This window comes from Corythoichthys intestinalis, chromosome 3 (genome assembly GCF_030265065.1).
Source record: "Corythoichthys intestinalis isolate RoL2023-P3 chromosome 3, ASM3026506v1, whole genome shotgun sequence".
In the NCBI taxonomy this organism is placed as follows: Eukaryota; Metazoa; Chordata; class Actinopteri; order Syngnathiformes; family Syngnathidae; genus Corythoichthys; species Corythoichthys intestinalis.
The window spans coordinates 28,413,990-28,438,114 of NC_080397.1; the positions used below are offsets into that span (position 1 = coordinate 28,413,990).

Genomic DNA, 24,125 nt, shown 5'->3' on the forward strand with positions numbered 1-24,125 from the left:
TGGTCACTGAGCCACCAACAGCACAGTTTTCTTAAAACTATCATTTCATTATTATCCATACTTAACAACTCTAGCACCTAATGATTAATAAAGCAATGACATACAAATCTTATAGAAAAATAACATTGTAATTGTGTTTATAATTGTATTTAATACCAGACTATCCTTGCAAACTTGTTCTTACCAGGTCTGCTATTCAACCAGCTGATGAGGTATCCACTGCCTTTAGCAGCCTCATCTAACTCCTTTTTTTATCCCTCAATCTCCCTTCCCTACGACGCATGTCTATGTAATGAAATAAAAAAAATTTTTTAAAAAACAAAAAAACAGACTCGCCGGTGGCTTTTAGTTTTAAAGCTTTCTTAATTTCTTTCTCTCTCAATAACGATGGAGGTAGATTTGTGTTTTTATTATTCAATCAAAAAACAAAGTTACTTGTATCAAAAACAAAGTTGCTTCAATCAAAATACAGTGTATACTTTTAATCCCCAAAAAGTCACTTCAATAAAAAAATTGTTTTTGATTGCAAAAATAAATTTGAGACAAAAAAAGCATTTGAAAACTATTTTTCTTAAATGAAACAAATTTTTCCATTGAAGTAATGTTGTTTTGCGTTTGGGCCACATTTTGGCTAGGACATTTGTGTCTTTATTATTCAATCAAATAAGTTGCTTCAAACAAAAAAATATATATAAAAAGAAAAACTTTGCACATGTGTCAATCACCGTTTACCAAAGCCTGAGAGGGTTTGAGTAGACTCACTATGAAGCATTTAATAAAGCCAAGCATTTTCTTACTACTTTATTTTTGTTTAAAAATAATTCGGTGGGGCAGTAACATGTTTAAAACTTATCATAATTCTTACATTTTGAAGTGCTTGAAAACCATTAATAAATGATACTTTGGTGAAGAAAGTGAAAAAACATGTCATATATATATGTATCTTTTTTTCCAATGTAAAATCTGAATAAATGCATTGAACACGCACAAAAAAATGGGGGTGGCGCTACTTCGCGGTTTTCACTTATTGCGGCGGGTTCTGGTCCCCATTAACTGCGAAAAACGAGGGATCCCTGTATTTCTGAAAAGCTTTAAGAAGCAGGACTCATTCCCACCACTCGTCGGGCCGGTGTTGTGCCGGCACCGGCCGTCAGCTTTAATTCAAGCCGAAAATCACGCGTCTCCGGCGGACGACGGGAGCGATGTGAGGCGCCACCTCCATCCGAGAGCATGCCGCTTAATTTGACTCAATAGTGTGTTTCTTCGTCTATATTACCGCTAAATACACAAGCTTGACGCCAATTTAACGGGAACTATTTTTTTTTCATGTGAGATTTGGCTAGCTCTGGCAGTGTTCAACGCAAGCTGCAACGAATGGCAGTAACTTTTTTATATCGCAAAATGTGAAAACGATTGAAACCATTACTCACCAAATTCAATCTGCTGGCAAATACAGGCAAGTGTTTATGCTGCCCTCTGGTCTGCCCCGGTGTGGATAAGGCCTGCTTTTTGTTTTCGCAGCTTTGCAATGCCACCCAAAGGCTCTCCGAGTGCTCCATGTACAGTAAGGAGTGCGCGCGTTTGGAATAATGGAACGCAGCTTGGGCTGATGATTGGTTCTCGTCAGCGAAGCATCTAGAAGGATTTGCTGACTGTGTTCTTAAGTGCTCAGTTTATGTACTAAGTTAATTACATGATGATAATAATAATAATAATTAAATAAAACCTCCCGACCCCCCCACCCCCAAAAATAATTTCTCCTCGGATCTACGCAATTCACGTAGGTCGCCCTTTTTGACTTCAAAACGGCGAATTTCACCGAAAGGTGAGAGATTTTCATGCCTGGGGTGTACCCTGCCTACTGCCTGTAGTTAGCTGGGATAGGCTCCAGCACCTCCGCCACCCTCGTGAGGAAAAGCGGCATGGAAAATGGGTGAATGAATGAAAGCTAGCAGACTTTTGCCATGTAAGCCAATTGTTCCTTTGTTGTACTGAGATCCTCATTTATTTATTTTTTTTATACCACTTGGGGATAAGCTCAGGTTTTCATATTTTATGTTCCTTATCCGATTACTCGATTATTCTAGTTCATCGATGAATCGACTACTAAAATAATCGATAGCTGCAGCCCACCCAAAATCGAGACTTGTTCTATTTTCACAGCGCAGCCGCGCTGTCGTCAACAACACATCCAATAACAGAGGGGCAGCGTACTTATACAGTATCTGTACTATCAAGGCTGTTTTGACGCCAGATATATCGAAATCACGGCTTACGAAACCTTGATAAATGCACTTTTGTAAAGTTTCGCGAGCTCTGGGACACTCAAAAAATGACTCTCATAGCTCTCCTTGCTAAGCTAAATGGTACCTAGATGTGCGTTTGTGTAGAAATGTAGTTCACCCTAACCCTAAACTATTAACCTTCTCACCTAAAGTAGTAAAACTCTTTACACATTGATTATAATCTCCCTTACTCCTTGAAATAGGAAAAGTAGCCGTTTTCTTGTGATACAATGAATAAAAAATGCCTTGGTGCTTAGGATTATAGTGAATATGTGTGCTGGAGTCAGCCCGGCTTTGACTTTCTGACAACGTCTACGTCAGCGATCATAGCTCCTCCCGTTTTGCGTTTGCCGTGGGCCGCTTTTCACACGGGGCTGCCGCTAGTGTGTGTTACTCTTTACGCTTGAGTAAAATTTTGGGCTACTCTACACACTAGGGGTGCAACGGTACACACAAGTCACGATTCGGTATGTACCTCGTTACGAAGGTCACAGTTTGGTACGAGGGTCACTGTTCGGTACGGGTTCAGTACAACAGGAAAAACAAAAGCGCTTTTTTTTTAATCACAGCATTTGAAAGTTGAAGTTTGTTGTTTTGGCTAAAACTAAAAAGCAGCACTTATTACAGAGCAAAATGAAGAGTACATCAAACTTGTGAATTTCTATGAGTCACAGTTTATGTGCGCAATAGACAACACATCCTTTTTTGTAGGCAACGACTGAGGTAACCGTTAAACTAAAGTCAGGTAGCGCTCGCTAGTTGGCAACCTTGGTAACTTTGTTGTAAAAAATAAGATTTTACCATTTTCAATTCTGGCTTACACACAGTTAACTGTAAACAATTAACAGTGAACATACACTCCCACAGAAGATATAGTTTTATATTGGCTAAAATAAAAAGTGTAAATCGTTCCAAAACTGAAAAAGTATCTCTTGGAATAGTGCAAAAATATATACTCACTCAGTGTTTCAATTATTTCAGCCTATGGCTAGAGCAAAATATACATTTACGAATTTGAAAATTTAAAATAAATTGTTAGCTATATTGCATAAAATACTTCCCACTCTGTACATTCACCATAACTTTCTGAGTAGTGATCAGTGAAAACATCTTCTTCCTCTGTTTTGGTTTGTCTCCTTTTTTCCGTAAGCTTGGCTTTTGATTTTGGCGCATTGCCTCTACCGCCCCCTGGATTGGAGGAGAACCAACTCTGACATTATTTCTTCTTGACCGAAAAGTCCATCTAGCGATGTCAATGGCAGCCAGTGACCTAACTTATTTCGCCAAAAATAAACTGATATCTGATTGCCAAAAATATGGCCCGTGAACCAAAATGACTTTGACGCCCGTTTCCAGTGCATCATACTTGGGGAAAAATGAAACCCTCTTGATTGGAAATATGCAGAAAATGTCTGCTGAAGACTAGTGTCTTACCAATTCAGCCTTTCAAATAAGGGGGAAAGTAATCTTTTCTGTAATTTCATGTGAGCTTCAACCTCTTTGTAGGTTTTTCATCCACTAATTTTAGGTTTGGTGAATGTTTTTCACTGAGCTTGACTTGATCAATTGAAGCTCATCATCACTTGAACTGGCTGCTTAAATGATTTATGGAGGTTACTGGAACAATAACATGGTTGCCTCCAGTCTGACTAGTGGCAGACTGAAACATGGCTCGTGTGTGTGTATAATGAAAGAAAAGGCATCTATAGCCTCGTGCTTGCCTAAGTTGCCGTGGCAACAGGTTGGACAAAGCTAGCAAGTCCTTGAAAGCAGCATTGCAGCACAAATGAATGAGATGTGATGGAGCGGTGCATTTGCCGTGTGTGCGTCGTCTTGTTTTTTTTTTTTTTTTCATTTCATTAGGTAGGAAAAATGACATATTTGCTTTTATTCATGTCATTTCCTTTCAGTACTCAGGCTGACGACAAAGTGCGTGTTGAAAAGAGGGACAGCACCCAGTTTGAGTTTGCTTCTGCAATGAACACAGTCACTGAATTCTATTGCCACAATCAGGTTGAAGGTTTGTTTATGTGTATATGTTCTTTTTCATTTGTAATTTTTTTGTCTTTTTTCTCTAAACAAAACATTAAAATTTCATCGTACAGTGTATCAAATACTTGTTCTCCCCACTGTAATAGGAGTGACAAACTCTAGGTAGCTCATGATAAGATTTGCGGTACAAGGCTCACGATAACGATGATCTCACGATATGACTGTACAGTGATCCCTCATTTTTCACGGTTGATGGGGCCTGCCCCCCGCAAAAATTGGAAAGCTGTGAAGGAGAGGCGGAGCCTATTTACATTATCTTAAAAAATCATAATAAATTTGTGTTCAGTGTATTTATTCAGATTTATCAATATTGGAAAAAAATACATGTAAAACATGTTTTTATGATTAATAAAACAAAAACCGTATATGATATGTATATATTTTAAAAATTGTTTTTAAGCACAGCTAATGTAATAATTATGATTTAAATGAGATATACAGTATATACAGTGGGGCAAATAAGTATTTAGTCAACCACCAATTGTGCAAGTTCTCCCACTTGAAAAGATTAGAGAGGTCTGTCATTGTCAACATAGGTTAACCTCAACCATGAGAGACAGAATGGGGGGAAAAACCCCCAGAAAATCACATTGTTTGATTTTTAAAGAATTTATTTCCAAACTAGAGTGGAAAATAAGTATTTGGTCACCTACAAACAAGCAAGATTTCTGGCTGTCAAAGAGGTCTAACTTCTTCTAACGAGGTCTAATGAGGCTCCACTCATTACCTGTATTAATGGCACCTATTTTAACTCATTATCGGTATAAAAGACACAGTCCACAACCTCAGTCAGTCACACTCCAAACTCCAATATGGCCAAGACCAAAGAGCTGTCGAAGGACACCAGAGACAAAATTGTAGACCTGCACCAGACTTGGATGACTGAATCTGCAATAGGTAAAACACTTGGTGTAAAGAAATCAACTATGGGAGCAATTATTTGAAAACGGAAGACATACAAGACCACTGATAATCTCCCTCGATCCGGGGCTCCATGCAAGATCTCACCCTGTAGCGTCAAAATGATAACAAGAACGGTGAGCAAAAATCCCAGAACCACACGGGTGGACCTAGTGAATGACCTACAGAGAGCTGGGACCACAGTAACAACAATTAATAAACAGAAAAACAAGCTCTTTTCAGCCTTGTTCTGTGAATTGGAATGAATATCACTAGTAGACGTCAAATCCTTTTGAACTCCAAATCAATTGAAAGTAACCTGTCAATGCCCACAAGACTGGCCTTGAATGCTCTGGTTTCAGTGCTATTGACAGGGTTAAACGTCTGATCCAGTCAAAATGCATTGGATGTCTAGCGCCGTCAATGGCAGCTAGTGAGCTAACGCAGACACTATTCTAATGGAACATTTTGGGAGCAACCTGTTGGTTCCTTTTTAGGGAAAAAAAAAAAAATAATAATAAAAAAAAAAATATATGTATATATATATATATATATATATATATATATATATATATGGCGGAAAACTCTCAAGTGACTTAAAGTTCCGCTCTGAGACCCCCAATTTGGCCAAATTTCAAAATTGTCCGATATGCACGTGTGATACATCATTGGAAAGCTTACAATCTCAAATTTCTGGGGGAAGAAAAATTTTGAACAGAAGGGCATTAATAAAAAAATAAAATTAAACAGCAAAACCCTAATTGGAGGCGAGAGCACGCGAGAACAGAATTAAAGACGCCATGATTTTAACGAGATGATATCGCGTACTTTCCTTGTTTCGATCCAAAAACTTCATGTAGAAGGTGTCATCGAGTGTCAAGACATAGATGTTAATGGCCACAACCGGATTTTTGGGGGATTATATGAGTGAAACATGGTAATATGACAAGGGTCGTGATGCAGAAATCACAGACATCAAGGTGTGGTCGAGATGTTCTTTTAAACGCTTTTTTTAATTGTTCTTTGTTTGGATCGATTATTTACCATCCAACATATTGGGGAAAATGCGACAGTAACAAAAAATACAGTTAATCGATAGTTATGAGGTAGATATCCGTGACTTTTTTTACAGACGCCATTTTTTTCATTGTGACTTAATTTGTTTAAAAGTTTAAAATATGCGAGTGAATAATTTTTTAAAGTCTTTTTTTTTTTTTTTTAAACGAAATATTTGACAATTAATGATACTAAGCCAAAAATGACAGACATTTTGATTAATAAATATAATTACTTCTTTTTATGGCTGGGCTGAAGCAAAAGCGGTTGCACGACATCTGTAAACGGGTTACCCGAGTAAAACGGACAAATTGAAAATAGGTCGGGGGCTCAATGCGCCATGAATCTGCTATGGCAGCATATAGACTTATTGTTCTATCAAACACAACAGTTGTTTTGGCTTAAAATACCACAGTTTATTTAGATATCAAAAAGAGGAGTGCAAGAGCAGAAACTGCTTTTCCAGTCTTGTCTGTGTTTTCCGCCAAATATTTTTTTGAAACTGTGATACCGTTTCAAAATATGTCAATTTTTTGGTGCAATATATGACCTTTTCATCTTCTTGCAGTGGATTAGATTAGTAAAAATGTTTGTGTTATCCAGGTTGTCGCTCTCTATCTAATGTGGCATCATTAGAGAGCCCAGTGATCTGCTGTTTGGGTCCTCTCATCCAGTACCTCCAAGAGTTCAACTTGGAGAGAGTGCTTAGAAGTGAAAGGTAAACAACAGATGCAAACGTTTATGTAAACACTCAGACTGTTTTCACATTTGAACCTTCCTTTTTCACCCTCCATTCGTCGCCATTTTTCATGTACTTCCACTTGAAACAAACTCAGGTCTTTTTGAAAGCGTTTAGAGTGCTTTTCTTTACCATTCCTTTTAAAACTTTGTATTACAGGGGCGTTAACTGGGATCCATTTCGAAACTCAATGACAGTGGTAGTCGTCCAATCCATTTTGACTGGCCTGCTCCATGCAGTCGAAATTTATTGATGTTATTGTCCTCACTGGCTATGAAACATGATCATTTACTCTAAGTAAAAATGAAATGGGGAGGGGGTCAATCTAAAAGGACTAAGCTTATTTTGTTTAAAGAGAGCTGCATGAACGCCACCTAGAAAAATGGATAATACTTTACAGTAGTACCTTCAGATACGAAATTAATCCATTCCGGAGTTGCTGTCGTATCATTAATTTTGTTCATCTAATGAAGTGTGTTTTACATATAAATTTGTTTCAAGCTCTACTAAAACACTACATTAAATTTGATGTCATGCCCACTGATTCCCTGTCTTTTAGGGGTGTAACGGTACACACAAATCTCAGTTCGGTACGTACCTCGGTTTTGAGGTCACGGTTTGGTTCATTTTTGGTACAGTAAGAAAACAAAATGCAAAATATAAATGTTCCAGTTGTTTATTACGTACTTTTGTGCTTTCAACAATAGGGACATTAGCCTATACAAAGCTAGAATTCTGCTCAAAAAGTAGCGGGTATTTAAAGATAATCCAACAATAATTTGCCTTTCAGACCCCGCTTATTGGTCAGCTTTCTTTCTGAAAGGAAGAAGAAAAAAGAAGTCCTGTGCTAAAGAGAAAAGCAATCCCAATGACAAAGATTTTAACATGTATTTTACAAATGAAATGCCTCAATGAATCATTTTTTTTTCTTATGAACGGTTTTCAAAAGCTTTATTGGTGGATTTTCTCAAGTTAAAGCGCCACACAGAAATTAATAAATTTAATTGTGTAAGCAGGATCTGTGTATTATTCTTATTATTTAATTAGTTGTTTTAGCTCATTTCAATTTATTTTATTTAAATGGGCTATTATTTATTTTATTATGTGTTTATATTTTACAAATGTGATGTAGTATTCATTTATATTGTATATTTTAAAATGTATAACTTTAGTTCCTATGTGAATATTAGTTCCTACTTATTTTGTTGTGGTAGGAGGGTTTTGTATTGAACACGGGGCCCTGTTGGTTATTGTTATAGCAGAGAAGACAGCAGTAAATCAACAAAGACAAGTCAACTGTGCGCCGATCTACCACTCAAGAGATCTGATGGACTCAAAAAATGGGTTACGATTGCATATTAGTTTGAGCCGTATTTTTACACGCGTGACTTCCAGTCTGCCAGATCCTAGCTAGTAGTATTGAAGCAGGAGGGCTGCGTCTCGCATCAAATAATAAACTCTGCCGGTCTTTTCGCGTGCGTCGCGTTGAGCCACTTCTGGGGCGCGCTTAACACGCGGCCGCACTGCGACTGGTGTGCATTGGCTGATTGACTTTAACGCCCGCGTTTCACTGCGTTCTCGCGGCGGCCACGTTGTCGCGCCGTTGACGTTTCTGGGTTATGTACTGTCCTACCTTGTTGGTCCTCATTATAGTAGAGAAGACGGAGTAAATATAATCTACACAAAGAAACTGTAACTCGATCGACTCACAGCCTCGAAAAGTAAGGGTTACATTAAGTCAAACTCGTTCGGTACGCCTCCGTTCCCAACCGAGCACCCCGTACCGAAACGGTTGAATCCAAATACATGTACCGTTACACCCTTACTGTCTTTATTTGGAATGCTTTGTTGCCTCCTAATGGCGCTTAAATCTAACAAGTTTGTTAGGCTCAATCTACAAATGTTATCACATGATTACTCCACCTCATAGCAAAAACAGAGTGCTAAAAGACAAGCTAACTTTCAGCAGACATTGCTTGCTGTTTCATCTGCTATTTGTGCCTTGTAAATTATATTCTTTTTTTGTTTCATTTCCATTAGCATTATGTTGCACATCGTGGTGTGTATATTTTATGTGTTTACATAGTTTCAAACGTAGTTACACTATTGCATTCCTGCGAGCCAGAATGATCTATTACAGTAGGTATTGTCCTTGGTATGATGAATCATTTTTCATGAAAAAGCTTTTCATAAAATGAATTTTTTGTGTGCCGAAGCTTTCATATCTCGAGTTACGACTGTATTATGCTTGCACTGTATATTGGGTTGATTCAGTGTTGTTGTGTGCAGCTACTTCCAACGTCTGACGAGTGAGTCACAGGGAATGATCCTCAGTGCGTCCACCCTCAGGAACCTGGAAGTCCTTAACAATCAGGTGATTCATTTATAATTTTTCTTTGTTTTTTTTCCTAAAACTGAAGCAGTGCAGTTACCTTTAACTCATTGGCTGCCAATGACAGCGATTGATGTCCAATCCATCAGAACTGGGAAGACTGACAGTAATTCACTGACTAAACATGGGACCTCGTTCTCAGTCATCCCATGTTCACTTTGCAACCATCTGAATCGCTGGTTCTTAACCTGGGGTTCGGCGACGGTTAAGTAAGATGCAGGTCCCCCTATTCATACGCTCGTTTTAGACCAGGTTTGGAGTTGTTTGCCCCCATTTTATAGGCTTCTTTCAATATCTTTCAGTGAATAGTCAGTCCTCTATCTGTTGGGAGTAGTGTTTTTAATCTTCCTTTAAAAAAGTAATTAATTATAGTTACAAATTACTTCTCCCAAAAAGTAATTGCGTTAGTAACTCGGTTACCTGAATTTAAAAGTACCGGTAATTAGTTACTTGGCAAATTAACTGGTGATAATATTCATGTTTTAAACATAGGTCACACTATGTGAATTTTAAAGGGTTTTTGGGACAATTGGCCCCAGCCCAATTCTTTACCCTATTTTACCCTTTACCCTGAATCAACCGTTAAAAGTTGTTAAAATTGCTCCCATTTTTCTATTAGTTCCCTTCTGTCTGCTTTCGACATGTGAAAGTTTTAAAATTGTTTCATCATTTAAAGATAGATTCAAGTCAAGATTTTGCCGGATTATAGATAAAAAGTTACTTAGGTTCGCTAGGAAGGTTCTGTACAACAGAGCCTTCCTAAGAAGTCTACTGCTTTAAGATAGCGGCTGTTTACTAACGCATCTAGCTCCTATACAAGTTACAAACGCCGCCGTGTCTGTCATTTCGCATCTCGTTCTATATACAGTGGGGCAAATAAGTCTTTAGTCAACCACTAATTGTGCAAGTTCTCCCACTTGAAAATATTAGAGAGGCCTGTAATTGTCAACATGGGTAAACCTCAACCATGAGAGACAGAAAGTGGAAAAAAAAAACAGAAAATCACATTGTTTGATTTTTAAAGAATTTATTTGCAAATCATGGTGGAAAATAAGTATTTGGTCAGTACCAAAAGTTCATCTTTTGCAGAGAGTTGGGCGGCAGCCAAAGGCGGGGGCCTTGGCAGTCCAACCCCCAGCTGCAGAAGCTAACTCTTGGGACATGGAATGTCACCTCTCTGGCATGGAAGGAGCCTGAGCTGGTGGGTGAGGCAGAGAAATTCCGACTAGATATAGTCGGACTCTCCTCCACACACAGCTTGGGTTCTGGTACCAAATCTCTCGAGAGGGGTTGGACTCTCTTCCACTCTGGAGTTGCCCACGGTGAGAGGCGCCGAGCAGGTGTGGGCATGCTTATTGCCCCCCGGCTTGGTGCCTGTACGTTGGGGTTTACCCCGGTAGACGAGAGGGTAGCCTCCCTCCGCCTTCGGGTGGGGGGACGGGTTTTGACTGTTGTTTGCGCTTATGCACCGAACAGCAGCTCAGAATACCCACCCTTTTTGGAGTCCTTGGAGGGTGTGCTGGAGAGCGCCACCTCTGGGGACTCCCTTGTTCTACTGGGGGACTTCAACGCTCACGTAGGCAATGACAGTGAGACCTGGAGGGGCGTGATTGGGAGGAATGGCCCCCCAGATCAGAACCCGAGTGGTGTTCTGTTATTGGACTTCTGTGCTCGTCACGGTTTGTCCATAACGAACACCATGTTCAAACATAGGGGTGTCCATATGTGCACTTGGCACCAGGACACCCTAGGCCGCAGTTCAATGATCGACTTTGTAATCGTGTCATCGGACTTGCGGCCACATGTTTTGGACACTCGGGTGAAGAGAGGGGCGGAGCTGTCAACTGATCACCACCTGGTGGTGTGTTGGCTCCGATGGCGGGGGAAGTTGCTGGCCAGACCTGGCAGGCTCAAAAGTATTGTGAGGGTCTGCTGGGAACGTCTGGCGGAATCCCCTGTCAGAAAGAGTTTCAACACCCACCTCCGGCAGAACTTCTCCCTTGTCCCGGGGAAGGTGGGGAACATTGAGTCCGAGTGGGCCATGTTCCGCACCTCCATTGTTGAGGCGGCCGATCGGAGCTGTGGCCGTAAGGTGGTTGGTGCTTGTCGTGGCGGCAATCCCCGAACCCACTGGTGGACACCAGTGGTAAGGAATGCCGTCAAGCTGAAGAAGGAGGCCTATCAGGCCTTTTTGGCCTGTGGGACTCCGGAGGCAGCTGACAGGTACCGGCTGGCCAAGCGGACTGCGGCTTCGGCGGTCGCTGAGGCAAAAACCCGGACATGGGAGGAGCTCGGCGAGGCCATGGAAAACGACTTCCGGACGGCTTCGAGGAAATTCTGGTCCACCATATAGCGTCTGAGGAGAGGAAAGCAGTGCACCATTAACACTGTGTATAGTGAAGATGGTGTACTGCTGACCTCGACTCGGGACGTCGTGAGTCGGTGGGGAGAATACTTCCAAGCCCTCCTCAATTCCATCGACACGCCTTCCTTTGAGGAAGCAGGGTTTGGGGACTCTGAGGTGGGCTCTTCGATCTATGGGGTTGAAGTCACTGAGGCGGTTGGTAAGCTGCTCGGTGGCAAGGCCCCGGGGGTAGATGAGAGCCGCCCGGAGTTCCTAAAGGCTCTGGATGTTGTAGGGCTGTCATGGCTGACACGCCTCTACAACATTGCGTGGACATCGGGGACAGTGCCTCTGGATTGGCAGACCGGGGTGGTGGTCCCTCTTTTCAAAAAGGGGGACCGGAGGATGTGTTCCAATTATAGAGGGATCACACTCCTCAGCCTCCCCGGTAAATTCTATTCAGGGGTGCTGGAGAGGAGGGCCCGCGCGAAGTCGAATCTCGGATTCAGGAGGAGCAGTGTGGTTTTCGTCCCGGCCGTGGAACAGTGGACCAGCTCTACACCCTCGGCAGGGTCCTTGAGGGTGCATGGGAGTTCGCCCAACCAGTCTACATGTGTTTTGTGGATTTGGAGAAGGCGTTCGACCGTGTGCCTCGGGGAGTCCTATGGAGGGTGCTCCGGGAGTACGGGGTACCGAGCCCCTTGGTAAGGGCTGTTCGGTCCCTGTACGACCAGTGTCAGAGTCTGGTCCGCATTGCCGGCAGTAAGTCGAATTCGTTCCCAGTGAGGATTGGACTCCGCCAAGGCTGCCCTTAGTCACTGATTCTGTTCATAATTTTTATGGACAGAATTTCTAGGCGCAGCCGAAGCGTTGAGTGTGTCCGGTTTGGTGGCCTCAGCATTTCATCGCTGCTTTTTGCAGATGATGTGGTGCTGTTGGCTTCATCAGGCCGTGACCTCCAACTCTCATTGGGGCGGTTCGCAGCCGAGTGTGAAGCGGTTGGGATGAAGATCAGCACCTCCAAATCCGAGACCATGGTCCTCAGCCGGAAAAGGGTGGCATGCCCTCTCCGGGTCGGGGAGGAGATCCTGCCCCAAGTGGAGGAGTTCAAGTATCTTGGGGTCTTGTTCACGAGTGAGGGTAGGAGGGAGCGGGAGATTGACAGGGGGATCGGTGCAGCATCTGCAGTGATGCGGACTCTGCACCGGTCCGTTGTGGTGAAGAAGGAGCTGAGCCAAAAGGCGAAGCTCTCGATTTACCGGTCGATCTACGTTCCTACCCTCACCTCAGAACAAGATCCCGGATACATCCCTTAGAGATAGGGTGAGAAGCTCGGTCATCCGGGAGGGGCTTGGTGTCGAGCCACTACTCCTCCGCGTTGAGAGGAGCCAGTTGAGGTGGCTCGGGCATCTGGTTCGAATGCCTCCTGGACGCCTCCCTGGAGAGGTGTTCCAGGTATGTCCCACCGGCGGGAGGCCCCGGGGTCGACCCAGGACATGCTGGAGAGACTATGTCGCTCGACTGGCCTGGGAACGCCTTGGAATCTCGCCGGAGGAGCTGGCTGAAGTGGCTGGGGAGAGGGAAGTCTGGGCTTCCCTGCTAAAGCTGCTGCCCCCGCAACCCGACCCCGGACTAAGCAGAAGATAATGGATGGATGGATGGATGGATGGAAAAGTTCATCTCAATACTTTGTTATGTACCCTTTTTTGGCAATAACGGAGGCCAAACGTTTTCTGTAACTTTTCACAAGCTTTTCACACACTGTTGCTGGTATTTTGGCCCATTCGTCCATGCAGATCTCCTCTAGAGCAGTGATGTTTTGGGGCTGTCGTTGGGCAACACGGACTTTCAACTCCCTCCACAGATTTTCTATGGGGTTGAGATCTGGAGACCGGCTAGGCCACTCCAGGACCTTGAAATGCTTCTCACGAAGCCACTCCTTTGTTGCCCTGGCTGTGTGTTTGGGATCATTGTCATGCTGAAAGACCCAGCCACGTCTCATCTTCAATGCCCTTGCTGATGGAAGGAAATTTTTACTCAAAATCTCTCGATACATGGCCCCATTCATCCTTTCCTTTACACAGATCAGTTGTTGTGGTCCTTTTGCAGAAAAACAGCCCCAACGCATGTTTCCACCCCCATGCTTCACAGTGGGTATGGTGTTCTTCGGATGCAATTCAGTATTCTTTCTCCTCCAAACACGAGAACCTATGTTTCTACCAAAAAGTTCTATATTGGTTTCATCCAGTCCTCTTCTGGATCATCCAAATGCTCTCTAGCGAACCGCAGACGGGCCTGTACGTGTACTGGCTTCAGCAGGGGGACACGTCTGGCAGTGCAGTATTCGAGTCCCTGGCGGCGCATTGTGTTACTGATAGTAGCCTTTGTGGTCCCAGCTCTCTGTAGGTCATTCACCAGGTCCCCTCATCATCCCACCCAGGATCCTGGATCCTGGGGGGATGACGGCGGCCCCATTGCTGGACAGCAGGAGAAGGAATGGGTTGCGCTGGCTTGCTCCCTCGTGGCCCTGAGGCGGCGCCCGCGCGGTATTTCCACTCGGCTGCAGGACTATCACATGTCTGATGGGATTCACACATGACTAGGTGCAATTAGACAAGTAGAAAAACTTGGTGTCAGGATTAGCGATCAGGCAGCATAGAATAGGATGCCAACATATTCACACTCACAAGGGATTCGACAAATACTGGGTTCTACACCTCACATGGATGATTTCTTTATACTCCACTCATCCCAATCACTAATTTTTCTGAATCTTACCCCCCTCCTTTTTCTCCTTGGTCATAAGGCCCTCCACATGGTGTCAACCAGAAATACAACTAGCTAACGATAGGACCAACATAATCATAGTTAGTGTAGGCATTAAATGTATTTCTTGTTGTTGTGATTCTTCTGTGTCTCTCTCACTGCCTCTCGCCTTTCTGCTATCCCTCTTCAACCCCTTCTTGTACGCTGTTTTCTCCTAATAAACGAGGCATGTTGAATGATCACAATGGGACTATGTCATACTCCCATGTGATCCATTAAAACTGTTCAGACTAATCGAAACCTCAGATTTCCATTCTACGTGTTAATCAGCTGAACAGAATGGGTAAAAAAAAAAAATATATATATATATATATATATATCAGTGTTGAATTTGAAGAAAAAGGAAAAAAAAAAGCTTTGTTATCTGACTGAACTGTTCGGTGAATACACATATCAAAGTTGCGGGGTTCAGTACCAAGGTTAAGACCCACTGATCTAAATAATCGTATTCACACGCTGTTATACCGGTCATATTGAATTGAATTACGTTGTTAATCGCTATGTTATAAAGGATAAAGATTTAAACATATGACTAGTCATTTATGCTCCAGTCAAACTCAATGTTCGGCAAAATTTACTTCCTAATGTGGGCTGTAAAGATTTACCAGCTGATTTAAACTTACTCTCCATTCCCAGCAAATTGTTCAGTGATGACTGAGGCTTGCGTGGGCGACGGCTCAAAGGTTCAGTACGACTCCTGTGGGGCACACGGATGTCAGATATCCTCTGCGTAACTACACACACATATGCATACATACCGGATTAGGTTTTAGCTCAAGTCCTCTCTCCGCATTTACTGTACTTCCCTTCCTTGTAAAAGAGCGAAATCAGTTTTCTCCAATTATTCAATGCGTGTTACAATGCCGTTGTGGTTTCCATAAAAGACAGATGGTGGTGTGAGGGGCAGTCTGCTGTGGGTGTTGGACCACACGCGCACTCCATTTGGGAGGAGGCTCATGAGGAAGTGGGTGACTCGTCCTCTTACAGACCCACAGTGAGTATCCTATCTGTTGGTCTGCCAGAGCAACAGGCTGCACTATAAGCTTTAGCCATAAGGTTTGTTTAGCCACTTAGAAACAAGCGCAAAAAGAAAAAAGAACAATGATGTGCAAATCAGTGAATCGGTTTTTTGATGTTCCAGTTAATAAAAAAAAAATCAGTCTTGGATGTTAGCAGGAATTCATAAAAAATGAAGGCAATGGAGGACCCCTGCGTACATTTATCTTTATATTCTATTCATTCATCCGTCAATATTCTCCTTAAGAGTAGCTTGGTCACGCACCAGTGTTGTTTGTGTAGCCCTTTTAATTTTCGTCAGAGTCTTTTGATTAAAATACTTAATAGTCCTTGTCATATGGTAGTCATTTCAAAATTGGTTAGTCTTCGCCTAGTTCTGGTCGACGAATACTCACTCAAGCAGTTTTTGTCTAGTTTTGGTCAACGAATACTCAAGCAGTTTTTGTCTAGTTTTGGTTGACAAATACTAATGTTTTCGTCGGTAAAAACTCAAAGCTTTTAGTCTGAAAAAAAGAAATTCCAACAATTTTGACAGTCTACGTTTTGAAATATGTATGCAAACTCTTATAAGAAAAAACAGGTTCTGCCAGCAGTTAGTCAGGAGCAGTGCTGTCTAAACTATGATCATTATTAAAAATGAGATGTAAACTGCTAGTTATGTCCAAACCACTGAACGCAGCTCTTCTTCCTATGATAATAGACACTCAGCAGGAAAACAGGACATTCTTTTCAATTTATTACACTGTGCTGGACGCAGGACTGCAAACTTTAAGAGGACGCTCGCCACTCTAAAGCTAATGCTAATGCTATGCTATCGCTACGAGTTACATTTCGTATGTGATGATCACTCAGCACAGACATTTTTAGGCTAAGGCAACATTGCATATCCATTCTTGCCAAGATAAAAAAGCACATTTCACCATGTATTTCAAAACAAGCAAGCCTGGAGAGAACACTGGCGAGTGTTGGGGGTTGAGAGCACAGCATGTCACATGACTGACACAATCAAACACTGCTACAATGCAGGCTAATTATACATACCATAAGAAAATGTCACACATTGACTGATACTACGGCCCATTTTCTTCTCGTCCTCATCTCATCAGAAGAAAACTAGCATTCATCTCGTTATGTTTTTGTCTCCCAAGACACGTTATTAGCTCGTTATCGTCTCGTTATCGGCATCATAACAATTGTTCGTAGACAAAATATTTTCGTCATCCTTGACAAAAACAACGCTTCACACTCTAAGTCCCAATTAGCTATTTGTGCATACAGTTGAAATATGGGCAGGGTAGTGGTATGAGCCAAGTTGTGGAAGCCCTACCAGGACACGGATATTGGAATTTATTTATATGTGTGTATGTATGTATAATATATATATATATATATATATATATATTAGGGCTGTCAAAATTTTCGTGTTAACGGGCGGTAATAAATTTTTTAAATTAATCATGTTAAAATATTTGACGCAATTAATGCACATGCCCCGCTCAGACAGATTTAAATGACAGTACAGTGAAATGCCCACTTGATAATTGTGTTTTGTGGAGTTTTGCTGCCCTCTGCTGGCGCTTGGGTGCGACTGATTTTATAGGTTTCAGCACCCATGAGCATTGTGTAAGTAATTATTGACATTAACAATATCGGGCTACTAGTTTATTTTTTGATTGAAAAATTTACAAATTTGATTAAAACGAAAACATCAAGAGGGGTTTTAATATAAAATTTCTATAACTTGTACTAACATTTATCTTTTAAGAACTACAAGTCTTTCTATCCATGGATCGCTTTAACAGAATGTTAAGAATGTTAATGCCATCTTGTTGATTTATTGTTATAATAAACAAATACAGTCCTTATGTACTGCATATTGAATATATATATCCATCTTGTGTCTTATCTTTCCATTCCAACAATAATTTACAGAAAAATATGGCATATTTTATAGATGGTTTGAATTGCGATTAATTGCGACTAATTACGATTAATTAATTTTTAAGCTGTATTTAACTCAATTAAAAATTTTAATCGTTTGACAGCCCTAATACATATATATATATATATATATATATTTTTTTTTTTTTTTTTAAATGTTTTTTAATTATTAAATTTATTAGGATCATGGAAGCTTCCACTTGGGGAAAATATATACATACAGTATATCCTGTATATACATAATATAATAAAAATATACAGTACTGTGCAAAAGTTTCAGGCAGGTGTCCTGCCTAAAACTTTTGCACAGTACTGTATATATGTATATATATGTATATATATACAATAGAACCTCGACATACAATCGCTTCGACACACGATCTTTTTGACATCCGATGTAAAATTTGATTCGCCATTTCTTTCTACATCTGACGACATGTTCGAAATATGACATGACAGAGACACAGACGGACGCACTGTGGATTTTTTTTTTTTTTTTGGTGAGAGAAATCAACACAGGTTCCAAGAAGGTTAGTGCAGGTGGTGAAACAAGGAAAAAGGTGACGCTTACCATTGAAATGAAGATGGAAATGATAGAAAAATATGAGCGTGGGGTGCGCATCCATGAACTGGCTAACAATACGGCTGTAGAATCTATACGATCTCCACGGTCCTCCTCCGACCTCCGTTCGCCATTCTTCATAAGTTAAGGTGACAATTATTATTGTAGTAACATCGCCAAAGAAATCGGCAGCTTGGTCAAGTTTTTATCTCTTATTTCAGAACTTGTGCAACACAACTCCTACTGTCGGCCGCATTTGACGGTGCTCTCAACAAAACATTAAAAGAGAAAGTAATATCTCAACTGCACCTCTCACTCTCTCTGTCATGTCAGTGACGCGGTGCATTTAGGTACAGCACGAAAAACACGTCCGCCACATTAGAACCCGATTCGTTACATTATTACAGGAATTATTATTATGATTATTATTTAATTATTCTGGTTTTTATTTATAATTGATCTGTTATGTAATTGCCATTTGTAATAGTACCAGCAGTATTTATTAATGATTAAGTGTAGGTTTTGAGACTGTGGAAAAAAATTAATGGAATTATAATGAAAATCCTGCGCAACATACGACCCATTACGACTTACAAACACGGTCCTGGAACGAATTAACTTCGTATGTAGAGGTAACACTGTATTGTCTCTGTATATTATCGTATTTTTCGGACCATAAGTTTTTTTCATAGTTTGGCTGGGGGTGCGACTAATACTCTGGAGCGACTTACTGTATGAGTGAAATTATTAACACATTATAATATCAGTTCACATGTTATTTTGGTGTTTTGGAGTGACACTGATGGTTTGGTAAACTTGTTAGCGTGTTCTTTATGCTATAGTTATCTGAATAACTCTTAATAGTTATGTTACGTTAACATACCGGCCACGTTCGCATTTCGTTGTTCAGCATGTTCTTCCCTTAGTGTAAGGCGCTTTGAGCGCCTTGAAAGGTGGAAAAGCGCTATATAGGTATAACACCATTTACCATTGTATTTTCATTATAAATTGCCTCTCAAGATAACATATATGTTCTATTTGTTGGATTCTATCAAGTAAATTACTCCCCAAAATTCGACTTATACTCCAGTGCGACTTGTTTTTTTTTTTTTCTTCTTCATTGTGCATTTTTGGGCTGGTGCGACTTAAACTCAGGTACGACTTATAGTCCGAAAAATACGGCACTGCCATCGGGTCAAGACTTCCTATGTCAAAACTCAATCATTTTTTTCTCCATCTCCTGAAAAGTGTAATTTTGGAGGGTATTATATTAATGCACAAATTGTTGAGTAATTAATTGAAATCATAGATGAAGGAAAATAGTTTAACTGTTGTCTTAAAGAATTTGGTTGTTAAAACAAATAAATAAATAAATAAATATTAACAGTGAAGCCGTAATCCGTGTTAATGCAGATTTGAGCAAGAATAGTACATGATTTAGTTTCAAGCTTTCAAATGTCACATTTATGTTCAATGTACTACCTTTACCCGTTAGATAGACAGACCAGGTCTAGGTCAGATGCAGATCCAGAACATATCAAGAGGAGGCAGGTGGCTGTGAGAGTATTCTGTATGTGTGTCCTTCACAGTGGATTAATTAAAGGTGTGATTGAGCGCTACGCTCAGTTTATGCAAAAACACTCCTCAACCTATTTTCAGCCTCCATATTGTTTGCATATTTTAATTATATGACAATGCATCACAGATAGTTTCTGATGTTGGTTTAATTACTTTGGGTTTGTTTTTTCTTAATAAACTGTTCTTGTGATACTTTGTACGTGATACATGTGAATTATGTCAGATGAGGTCCTATTGGAATTATAAAAAATGTGGACAGATCTCAATAACATAGAAAGCACCTGTTCGATGTAGGCGAGCGTTGTGGGGGCTGTGCCTGACGATCGAGGTGTTGATACGTTAGTTCATTCACCATATTGGATCAATCCATTGCATTGGCCACAAAGTTAGCAAATGGTGATAGCATTGCCTAATACTATCAAAAGTAATGGTTCCCGCTCGGATGAATTTTGTCTTTGAATGTAAAGTGGTTGCATGTCTCCAAGCAGCAAATTCTGTTTGGACCTCTAGGTCAATCTCGGAACGGCAGGATGCTGTGCAGGAAATCCTGGAGTCTGATTCTCTCACATTAAACTCCGCAAAATCCCTGCTGGTGCATTTACCTGATCTGGAGAGAGGCATTTGCAGCATTTTCAACAAAAAGGTAACAATAAACCCAAAATAAAGGGCAAGGCCTCAAGCTTAGTTGACTTTCACACCTTGTGCAAATCTACACACAAATCTTGATAATTTTAAATATTAAATAAACTTTACTAAAATGCCAGTCAAACATTAGAGTGTACCTCCACCATGGCATGAAGTTCTAATTTGCATGAAGACTATGTTGTGCTGTATGTGCTGTCATTTATACTCATGTCTTGCACAGAATAGGCACATCTCCCAAAATTTATGAAAACCAATCGGTCAAACATGCATGGTTAGTTGCCCACTCCAATAAGATTAAAAAAAAAATAAAAAATTCTCGCTCTCTGGGTCTGAATTGCTGATGTGAAGTTCCATTATATTCTGAGTACAATAAAACTTTGAATATTAAACAAAAAAAAAAATCCCATCCGGACGCTGAGAGAGAGAGGCAGGGAATACCTGAAAGGTTTACACCATCTCATTTCCCATCTGATTCTTCTTTAAAATGTCACAGGGTCTCGAGGCCCATTTCAGCATTCGACTCTTAAATCCATCAAATAGACAAAAGCAACATAAATGTCACTCTATACACACACAAATGCGCATGCATACACATGCAGAAGTACCCTAATTGTTAAGTTGGCCCCCTGTAGATGAATGGGACTGTTTAACATTGTGTGGGGTGTATGGAGGGAGTCATAAGAAGAAGGAATTGAATGGCTACTGACACAAGGACACCAGTAAAACAGCAGTGTGTGATTAATACCTGAAAGCATTGTCACACTGTGACTCTCATTAACCCTCAATGACGCAAAAGTCCACTGTCGTTCCCATAATGGGTATCATAAAGTACAATAGCCTATCTTCCCAAGAGGCATGCCCATGTAGTGAATTGATAAATCAATACTGTTGATATGAACCATCTTAATGATCACCGCTTTGGTGTGATTGAAGGTACAAACGTTACTTGTTCTTCAATTGTCCTTAATAGTTCATTGACACAATGCTGTGCTCTTTGAGCTATTTTTAAATGAGGGCTCTGTGTATCTGTTTTTCAAGAGAAGTAGAAATTCAGAGCACCATTTTTCTGTATGAAACATTGATGATAACTTAGGGACACTCATGTATGTTTTCGCATTAACCCATACACTGCCATTAACAGCGATAGACGTGCAATCCATTTGAGCAGGCAGAGGTTTTTGCTAGCCACTCCCAATGGCGTACCGCAAGCAACACGTCACTTCCGCTTATTAATATTCATGACATTAGCTACTGTTTCTAAGTAGGGACAAGCCACCGTTTGTCCCTAATAGGACATGAATGGAAATCGTGTACGAAGGAGATTTTTACAGAGCTAACCCTACCAATTCTCTCCGAAAATGATGTGCCTGGTGCCAAATTCACTGGCAAAGATGTGGAAGAACATAAAAATGTTCAGTTAAAGAGATGGCTTGAGTGTCGAAGGCTGAAAAGGACGAAAAAAACGAGCCGACCTAAGCATAGCCTTAGCTTTTTTAGCGACGCGACAGACAATAACATTCTCCTGTTTCAACAAGCTATGCTTTACCATCAGCCCTGCCTTTCTTATATATCCTCTGGTTGTCCTACATCTCTTACCGTTCTTGGGGGTAATTTAGTTAGCTTTGTGTAGCGATCGCAAATGCTACTCAGTGACAGCCAACGAACACTTTTAATTTTTCATTGATAACAAATCTTAATTCTATCATTTATTTACACTTCCCCCTTACCAAAGCTGTTTATATAATATATATGTGTGTGTGTGTGTGTGTAACAGAAACGGTAACACTGGCAGTCAGATACCATTGTAATTCTTTTCAGGTCATTCATTGTCAGACAGAAGCAGTATGGCACAACGTTACGCTAAAGAAATAAGTTAAAATATAAAAATGGCTTACCTCTTTGTCCTCTGAAAGACCATGACAACCCAACAAAATGTTTACTGCATATGAAATGTGAATGGATTCACCGAGCTGTTGTTAAAGTCCGCGCAAGTTGATTCGGTCTTCACATTTTTTCCTCCTGAGTTTTTGGTTTCCGGAAACGTATGAAGAAAACTTCCTTCAAGTGTCGTAATTTCTAGAGTCGTTTCCACAAGTTCCAAAAAAGCAATGCGTGATCGGCATGTTCGATTTTCAAAGATTACCAGCGAAAAGTAGCACAAATTACGTTGTTTCTGTGCGAAGGCGGGTCTATAATGTCCCACTTCGGCTTTACTTCCGCTTTACGATGAGAGGTCACGGTCTATAAATAGCATGCGTGCGGTACGCCATTAAAATGAACATAATGACCATTATTGCCAATGGACAGCAAATAGTTAGTAGAAGGAAGTGCAATTGTTTTTCATTCATTCATCTTCTAAACTGCTTATCTTCATGGGGGTGCTGAAGCCTATCCCAGCTAACTGCGGGTAGGAGGCGGGGTACATCCTAAACTGGTTGCCAGCCAATCACAGTACACACAAAAGCCCCTGTCACGCACCTGAAAAATGTTAAAATCCCGAGATTTAAACGGATAGCCCTTGAGTGTGAAAGCAATTTCCTGGGTCGACTGACACGGAGATGACGCGGACATTAAAGGGTCTTTGTATTATGTCCGAGACTTTCCCGGGACGAGGCATGTCTGAAAGTAAGGGTTTGATTCCCGGGTCACAGCATGATGGCTGATGACGTAAATATCATGGCGGGTCGATTGTCATTTCCTCTTTCTTTGCAGTAAGATGAAAAGCGGTAAACAAACATAGCAATTATCAGCATGGCAAACTGGAAATGGCTAAATACAACTGAAAAAAGAAGATTAAATTGCTACTGGATCATTGAGCCGAGGAAGAGAGTCCATCGTCCATCTTTGGAAATGTGTGGTTTATTTTGTTGCTGATGTTAGGGTCCGCAACTGCAGAAACGAAAAAACAACAGAGGGATGCGTTCAAGGGTTTATTAAATACAAACAAAAATACACGCAATCACGGAAAAGGTGGAGTAACACAATGGGTCGGTGACAGTAGGTCGACGGGGATTAATAATACTAACCTAAACGGTAGGCAGAGAGCCAATTAAACAACACAACGAATACACTCAAATACCAGCACAACGTAGGGGATTTCAAAACAAGGGTGGCAGACGAACAAGGTAGGAAATGCATGAAATTCAAGAGTACAAGGTGTCGAATGGTGCCCAGTAAGTTAAGATCACGGTACCCTTCTCTTGGATCGCCTAAGCTTAAATACAGTCTTGATGAGCTTGAATTGGCTGCAGTTACGACGTCGAGAACCCTCCCACAACCAGCTCTGTAACAAAACACGATTTGACCAACATTGTGACAGTCGACGCCGACCAAAAATGACATAATGTCTGGCTTATAAAATTCCAGAGGGCGCTGAGTGGGCAACACTGTGCAAGTCTGTGAAAGTGTCCAACCCGCGTCATTCCCGGGATATCTCTCCATGAGTGAAAGCAATGACGCGAGTAAATCCCGTGTCACCTTACATGGGGAATTTACTATATGTGAGTGTGTGTGGGATATGTGTGTGAAAGGGGCTGTATACAAGAACCATTCATGTACATACCCACACCTAAGAACAACTTTGAGTGCTCAATCAGCCTACCATGCATGTTTTTGGGATGTGGGAGGAAGCCGGAGTGCCTGGACTATCGGAAGTACAATTGTAAACAACTAAATGCAATTGAAAATATGCCAAACCAAATAACAGCATTACTAAAGAAACTCCATTTATATCAAATGATTTGATTAAACTGTTGAAGTCATTTGGTGTCTGCCTTTTGATGCTCAAT

General features: G+C 41.0%; 1 protein-coding gene across 1 annotated transcript in view; it reads left to right on the forward strand.

The window, feature by feature from the left end:
• Nucleotides 1-24,125, forward strand: part of msh3 (mutS homolog 3 (E. coli)) — a 104,080-nt gene that overhangs the window by 20,091 nt on the left and 59,864 nt on the right. The window contains exons 9-13 of the mRNA XM_057832069.1: nt 4,196-4,305; nt 6,897-7,011; nt 9,322-9,406; nt 15,479-15,588; nt 20,203-20,335. Coding sequence (XP_057688052.1) covers nt 4,196-4,305; nt 6,897-7,011; nt 9,322-9,406; nt 15,479-15,588; nt 20,203-20,335 — 553 coding nt within the window. The remainder of the gene's footprint in view (nt 1-4,195; nt 4,306-6,896; nt 7,012-9,321; nt 9,407-15,478; nt 15,589-20,202; nt 20,336-24,125) is intronic.